The following is a 7,965-nucleotide window of genomic DNA, read 5'->3' as shown; positions in this document are numbered from 1 at the left end:
AGAGCATCTTTACAATCACCCAGTTACGTTGTGACATTTGATAGCACACAAGGTGTTCCTCTGGTATCCGGGAGTTGCATAATATCATAGTCCAAGGAATATGTATTTGACATGAAGAAAGCAATAGCAATAAAACTGAACGATCAATATACTAAGCTAACGGATAGGTCATGTCCATCACATCATTCTCCTAATGATGTGATCCCGTTATCAAATGACCTCATGTCCATGGTTAGGAAACTTTAACCATCTTTGATCAACGAGCTAGTCAAGTAGAGGCTTACTAGAGACACAGTGTTTGTCTATGTAATCACACATGTATTAAGGTTTGCGATCAACACAATTCTAGCATGAATAATAAACATTTATCATGAATAAGGAAATATAAAATAACAACTTTATTATTGCCTCTAGGGCATAATTCCTTCATTCCTCCGCCAAGCACCGTAAGCACAGTCCGTAAGCTCTCTGCTAGAATGCGAGGGAGCGGTCGGACTCCTTGCGGGGCGGGGCAGGCAGCTTCTCGAACCTTGGGCGACCCTACTCCCCAATCTCCACCCACACCTGCTCCCTTGACGCATGCGAGACATCGACCCCTACCTACGGCGTGAAATCCAAAGGGAGCCGAGAAAGAGGGGGTGGCAGCATGAGCCGAGGGAGGAGCCCAGGACATCCCTGGGAACGCGAGAGAGACACCCCATCTCCAACCCCAACACCAACAACCAACATTCCTGGATCTGGATCTGCAGGGGAACTAGGACCGGGGGGGAGGTAAGGGGGGTCGGTGGCTGGGGAGGGGACTGCGGGGGTGAGGTTGCAGGGGGGAGGACGAGGCCATGGAAAGGTGGAGCTCGGGAGGCGGAGCTAAGCGGCGGCGGTGTCGCAGCTAGCGTCACGAGAGCGGCTCATTCTCAGGTCTCATTTTTACAGAGCTTTTTTTTCTCTTAATCGTGTGCTTAGATTGTCATTATTTTCCTCCTTCGCCAGTTTTGGCCTGGTATTTGGGTTGTTTACACCTATAAACCTTACATGCCAAGCGAGGCCAGGAAACAAAAATGACGAAGGTGAGTGATTCTTCGTGATGAGCTAGGCGACGAACTTGAGCCGGCCGCCAGATGCCTAGATTGTTCTTCCCCCTGCACGCCTGACTAGAACTAAAAAACACCTTATAAAAGAGATACAATAAGCAAAACCCATACACAAAAATGGAAAAGAAAATGTAACTAAACATACAAACACAATCACGCGTCCATGTGCCACCAAGGACGCATGACATGCCACTAGTTGTTGACAACGGCACAATGCCGCCTGATCTCTCCGTCACTGCCGGTCTTGACTTCTATCATGCCCATTCTCATCATGGACCGCGCGAACACCTGGAAGAACACCTCTGGCGGGCCCTTGGCCACGCTCTCGACGTCAGCCCTCGCCGCGTCGTCGGTGATGAGCGCGGCATCGGACTGGAAGAGTCCCTGGTACTTGAGCAGGCCGTGGTAGTAGCTGAGGTCAAAGGTGAGGAAGCTCCCAGGGTCCATCTCCACGATGGTGGTGTTATCCGTGGGAGTGGTGCAATTGGTTCGACGGAGGTTGGCTGCATACTCGGCGTCCAACGATGGGTCTGCGTCGCCTGGCCCACTGCGGCCGGTGAAGTTGTATAGCCGCTCGCTGAAGGAGTTGCAGTGCGAGATGCCGATGGTGTGCGCCCCTGAGTGGTATCGGTACATGATGCTCAGGTTAGATGGTGAACACAACATAACAAGTGCAAACTGCAAAGTTCAGTAATACGACAATGCTATGGCATATGTAGGACTGTGAAGTTTCCAAGGAAATCTTGAGGATGTCCAGGAATGTACTAAAGCTAGCTAAACTGCATTAGATGTGTGTCAGTTTAAAGAACACACGCAACTTATTTTTTATCACCGAACGTTTGAGGAGGATTTGAAGGGACCGACCGTCTGTAGATGCTCTTAGCAGACAGATAGTAGCGTACAGGTCTCTAAATCATCACAAGTTGCCCATTAATGTTTACTATATATGAATACATGTGAATCAATGACCTAAGTTTGTAACTAAAAACTTAACAGACAGTGACAGAGTTGAGTCCGAGATGTCTTTGTGGGTTCATGTGTACTTGTACACTCTATACCGCTATTGTTTACATGTCGTTCATGAACATATCGCCAACACATTTCACATTTTATTACGATCATGCCCCAAAGTTCCAAGCTAAATATATGTACTCCAGTAGTTAGCGACTTCGCGTGTCAACATCCATGACCGTGCAGTGCAACAAATATAAAATCCGTGGAGCTAGCTGAGCTACAATGTGTATTGTTATTAGTCTGTCTGCTTTTTTTTAGAAAAAGAGGATGCACCCCTGGCCTGCATCTGGACAATGCATACGGCCACTTTATTAATTATTAAGCACAAAAGATATTACAAAGTAGTACATCAGTAAGCCTGAAGCCACCATCTAGGCAACATCTGTCGCTACTCCTACCCCCTTGATGCAGTGGTGCCAAATGTCCGAGCCTAATACCAAACAGACATCGCATCAAATCCTAACATCTAATGCCGGATGCCCCATCCTAGCCACATATCGGGACTGGGTCACACGCCGGTCCGGCGCACTCACCGAGGCTGCCGCCGCCTTCTTCCACTGATCAACATCGTCCAAAATTTTAAACCACTAACATATATTTCCTCTGTTCTACAATCTAGTGCTTATAGCTTTTTCCAAAAGCCAAATTTTATAAAGTTTGATCAAGTATAGAGATAAAATTACCAATATCTATAATACCACATATTAAAAAATATGAAAATACGATGTCATGGTTGTATCTAAAGGTATGAATTCGGTATTCTAGATGTAAATAATATGCTCATCAAATAAATCAAAATTTGCAATTTTTGATCTAAAAAAAATCTAGAGGCAGTACGTTCTAACTATATATAGAACACAGGTACGTAGTACTATTGGTGCTTTTGTAGAACTGCACATAGCCGGCCAGGCTTGTGGTTCACTTGTGTTTTCTTTTTATCTTGGACACATCTGTTTCAGGAAACAACAACGTGAAAATGCACACATCTGGCCTTTTTTAAAAATTTAGCAAAAAAATGAACCCAATCCAAAAAAAAATCACAAAATGGGCTCAGGCGCCATGCTATCTAGCAATGACGCCCTAGCCTTGGGCGTTATGCAAGAGTGGGCCATTTTATGAATTGGGTTCATTTTGTGCCAAAGTTTAAGAAAAGGGCCATATTTATCAATTTTCACCGCAACAACACCATCAATGGTCGTCCTGTCATGTAAATATGTTATGTGGGAACTGGGTAGTAATAAGTAGGAGCCTCTGGTAGCGAATATTGCAAACGGTGCACGGCTATCATGGTGCCCGGCCCTTTTCCAAAAAAGTAACTCTACAACGTAAAAAAAAAATGTAAACACACACACACACACACACACACACACACACACACACACACACACATTTCATCACATTTTACTTTCAAATGTGGCGTACAAAGAAAAGACAAATATGAAATTGGACCTTTTTTTTGTTTTTGGGCCAGAATTTTTTTAAGTACAGCTTGCAAATAACATTTTTCCCAGAAAAGAAATTCATGGATGTGTAGTGAACACATACATGTTTCCACAGATTTTGTTTTTCTAATTATGTTTAAACTTGTAAATATGGTTTTATTTGTTTTGCAAAAAAGGCACCATGTTGCCCGTGCACCATAACCTCGCACTCCCTCTGGTAGCTACCGGCTAGCTAGCTACCAGATGTATTGATTAAAAAAAGCACGAATCTAGCAAAGGACTTTGTTCCGAACTTAGTGTGTGGTAATTCTGAGCTCAGACTGCAATGAGCTCGATCGGGTGAATAGTAAAATCCAAAAATATTACTCCCTTCATTTCATAATATAATGCATATAGATTTTTTGAAAAGATAATCTCAAAATTTTTCACCAAGTTTATGGAGAAAAATATTTGCATCTAAAATGCCAAACATATACCATTAGATTCATCATAAAATTTAGTTTCATATTTTAAATATTTGGTATTATAGATATAAATAGTTTTCTCTATAAATTTGGTCAAAAATTTGTAAAGTTTGACTTTTCAAAAAAATATATACACACTACTTTATGGAATGGAGGTAGTAATAATAAAAAGTATGAATTTGTTTTGTGGCAAACATTGACAAATGTTTTGAGTGGTCACAAAATTTCATTATCGAATGATATTCATGGAAGTCATGGCAAAAAACATGATGTTTCAAAAGTGCTATTTTCGAAAGCATTTTAGAGTGTTGATTTATTTTTTGCCACGACTGTCATTTCATGATGAAACTTTGGAGACACTTAAAAAATTCGTCAAAGTTCGCCAAAAAAAACTTAGAACCTTTTGAATTTGTTTTCAATATTTTTGAATTTTACTATTCATCATGAGCTCAAATGAGCTGGCAAGAGGAAGAGACTTTCAGTTTCTCACTACTCACTCAACTATATGTCTAACCGAGTATATAGCAAAAAACTACCACATTACAGCTATCATTCCAAAAAACTACCGTTTTTTTAATCTTTCAGAAAACTACCACAAAAGTGGTGGGCTGTTCCAAAAAACCCAAGTGACCGAGCTGTTAAGTTTTAACCGGGATTATGACATGTCTGGCCCACCCGTCAGGTCTAACGTGGCATAAAAGTCCACACCGTTAGTTTTGACCGTTAGATTGACTGTTATGATAGGTGGAGCTCACATGCCTGTCTCTGTAAAAAAAAGTAAAAAAGCAATCTGGTCCTTGTAAGTTTTGAATAAAGGCAATCTGGTCCATGCAAAAACATTTTTAAGCAATCAAGTCCCTGTAGCTTTTATGGAAAAAGCAATCGGGTCCCTGCGGTGGTGGTGCTCGCCGGTCAGTAGGTGGCCGGTGACGTCCTGGTGCTGGCTCTACTCCCCGCCACCTGATACATGATGAGGAGCGCACCCGACGACGTCCTGCTACTGATGGCTCCACTCCCGGCTTGTCATCGACCTCCCGTGCGAGGAATCGAGCGGAGGAGCCGGTCTTCTTCTCCGACGACGGCCGCCATGCTCTTTCGTGGCTCGGTCCGGCGTGGAGCCCCAACGCCTAGGCTTTGACCTCGCACCGGCAACGGCCCCACGACTCTGGCCTTGCCCCGTGCGAGATCAGCCAGAGGAGAGCGGCGGCGCCGTCGTCCATGTCCACAGGGAGGTGGCTCGAGGCGCTCGTCCATGGAGCAGGGAGAGAAGGCGAGAGGAGGGCTGGAGGTGTGGGTGCCCCCCGAGATGCCGCGGCAGATCCCGCCGGACTCGGGCACGAGGGAGGCTCCGGCCATGGCGTGCGACTTGCGGGAGGGAGAGAGAGTTCCCGCGGGAGATAGAGATCAGGGGAGGGAAGAGAGATCAAGGGAGGGGGGGAGAGAGGAGCTTACATGTGGGCCCCCCATGTAAGGTAACAGTCAAAGAAACTGTTTGACCGGCGGCGTTAGATCTATTGCCAGGTGGCCATAACAGATGGGCCCTAGCTGTCATAAATATACTTAAATTTTAATCAACTGATCATTAGTGTTTTTTGGAACAGCCCATCACTTTTGTGGTAGTTTTTTGAAAAATTAAAAAAAGCAATAGCTTTTTGGAACGATAGCCCGTAATGTGGTAGTTTTTTGCTATATACTCATGTCTAACCCATCTGTGATGGAGTGCTTGTGCGTCACTAGTAAGCTCCACATAACCATCAACGTGCATGTGTCAGTGCCAATAATCGATAGCCAGGTCAATCGCGTGTATGTCCAACCAATCTGTGATGGAGTGCTTATGCGTCACTAGTAAGCTCCACATCACCATCACCGTGCATGTGTCGGTGCCAAGAATCGATAGGGACCGGCTACGGGTCAATCGCCTGAAAAGAAGAAAACGTTTAGTCGATTCGCCTTCTCCTGTATCAACCATTCGATCAAGATCCAACGGACGCTAATCGTCTTCAACCTCATACAGACATGGTTTCTCTTCTTCCTTTCTTTTTCACCCATTGATCCAACCCAGCCCTAACCACCAAACCCCGCCGCCCACGGCCGGCGGCCCTCCTGCGACTGCCTCACCGCCCCGCCCTCCCTTGAACCAGCCCCATCGCCGTCTTCCGCCGCCCCAGCCGTCCCTCTAGGCTCCCCCGTGTCGAGTTTTTTCTCCGGCGAAGCCCCACCACCGCTGTCAACCACCGCCCTCACCCTAAATCCTAAGATTGATAATGGGGTGATGACGGCAAGCCCATTCCTTCTCTCCGATGAGGTCCTTCCTTCTTCCTTCATTCAAAACCGACTATCCCGAATTCGAAATTCAGCTGACTGACATGTAGCTAAATGTAATCGACATGCCATGAACTCGGCTACTGATACTTAGTGCTCCCTCTGTTCAGAAATAAAAGACGTTCTGAATAATTTCCTCCGTTCAGAAAAAAAAGATGTCTTGAATAATTCAATATGAACTATATGCGAGCTGAAATGCTGAATTGAGCGAAGAAACACAAAAACGTGCCAATATACATCCCATTGAAATAGAGGGAGTAGTAATTAATCTTTTTATAATTAGTTGTAACGGTTACCTGAGAGCCAGACGAGGTCGGCGACGCCGAGGCCCTTGGCGCGGAAGGAGGCGAGGAGGTCGGTGAAGTTCATGGTGGGCGCCGGGAGCTGGTCCAGCGCCTCCTGCTTGATCGACACCCTGCCGTCTCGCCGCCCCGTCGGCACACGCCAGAACGGCCCGCCCTGCATTTTTTCCCTCATCGTCGATCAGCCGCCGAGGCGCGTGTGTCCGGACGTGTATGCTGTGTGTGTGCGGGAGAATAGGAAATCAGGGCACTTACGATGACTCCGACGGCGTCGCGTGATGCGAGCGCGAGGACGTCGGCGCAAGAGACGACGCCGGGGCACTCCTGCTCGACCAGAGCCTTGACGTGGTCCAGGAAGTCGAAGCCGCGCAGCGTCAGGTTGGGCGCCGCGTCCTTCTCCGCCTCCCCGCCGCCGGTCGTCGCGTTCAGCAGCACCGACGCGTCGCACCCCTGCACCGGTGCCACTCCGATCGTTCACGACTCATCACAAACACGCGCCGTGGACGGTGCACCTGACGAAAGAGCGTGCGTACGTACCCTGACGAAGCAGTCGTGGAAGTGGGTGCGGATGAGAGTGGCGGCGACGGAGGGCTCCAGGGGTACCTGCCGCTCAACGTAGTCCTTCACGATCTGCTCCGCCCGCGGGCAGCTCTGCTCGTAGTACCCCTGCCGCAGCTTCCCGCCGCCCCGCTCCGCCGCGACGACACCAACCGCGGCCACGAGCATCACCAAAACCAAAGGTGCCCCCGCCATTGCCACCAACACTAGCTTCCTCCCTCACTAGCTAGCACAATGCTCTCGGGTGGCGCGGGAGCGATGCCGTGCAATGTTCTGTTCTGACTTGTGAGCCGCGGGTTTTGGACCGACGGATGGATTGCTTTTATACGCACCCGCACCTATCACAGCCGTGAGCCGCAGCCAAAAAAAGGGATCGCCTCCGGGTCGCTCCCAGGAGGGCCGACTAGGGCGGATCCCACGAGCGCGCCGCCGCCCCTTCCTCCTCCGATCCTCCTCCCTAGCCGCTGCCGAAGGACGCCTCCTGTCTAAGTCCGTGAAGCTGGCGGCGATGGCGGGTCCTCATCCTCCTCGCGCGACTGATGACGGCGGGGGGCCCATCCCTCTCATCTTGCGGGATCTCCGGCTGGAGCTCCATGACGGCCCTGGACGACATGGTTCTTACGGTGGAGATGGGCGCTTGGGCGGCGGCTTCGGATTTTTCCGGCCACCACAACTGTCGTTGTGGCCGCGAGGGTGGCACGGCGTCTGGTTCAGGGGGCTCGGTGCGGCTTAGCTACTCATCTCCGCGTGGCGCGGGTGGTGGCGGTGGTGCCCA

At 48.4% G+C, this 7,965-nt stretch overlaps 1 protein-coding gene across 1 annotated transcript; it reads right to left on the bottom strand.

Annotated features, from left to right (window-relative positions):
• Positions 1 to 1,056: 1,056 nt before the first annotated feature.
• On the bottom strand, positions 1,057 to 7,470 carry LOC123148979 (peroxidase 39). Its single transcript, XM_044568515.1, has 4 exons — positions 7,170 to 7,470; positions 6,888 to 7,082; positions 6,627 to 6,789; positions 1,057 to 1,705 (listed from the first exon to the last, which is right to left on the bottom strand). Exons 1-4 carry the CDS (start codon positions 7,383 to 7,385, stop codon positions 1,281 to 1,283), a joined length of 999 nt encoding a protein of 332 aa, XP_044424450.1. The 5' UTR covers positions 7,386 to 7,470; the 3' UTR covers positions 1,057 to 1,280.
• Positions 7,471 to 7,965: the final 495 nt, after the last annotated feature.

The sequence above is a fragment of the Triticum aestivum genome, chromosome 7A, assembly GCF_018294505.1.
Source record: "Triticum aestivum cultivar Chinese Spring chromosome 7A, IWGSC CS RefSeq v2.1, whole genome shotgun sequence".
NCBI classification, from domain to species: Eukaryota; Viridiplantae; Streptophyta; class Magnoliopsida; order Poales; family Poaceae; genus Triticum; species Triticum aestivum.
Note: the sequence above shows the minus strand (reverse complement) of the source record. Positions and strands in the feature narration are given on the sequence as shown.

Bases quoted from the DNA above. Each gene is read 5' to 3' on its own strand.
- LOC123148979 (XM_044568515.1), bottom strand. From the start codon at position 7,385: ATGGCGGGGGCACCTTTGGTTTTGGTGATGCTCGTGGCCGCGGTTGGT. The intron at 7,083-7,169 runs GTACGTACGCAC...GCACCGGTGCAG, and splicing joins TCCACGACTGCTTCGTCAGG to GGGTGCGACGCGTCGGTGCT. The intron at 1,706-6,626 runs GTAACCGTTACA...GATACCACTCAG, and splicing joins CGACCTCGTCTGGCTCTCAG to GGGCGCACACCATCGGCATC.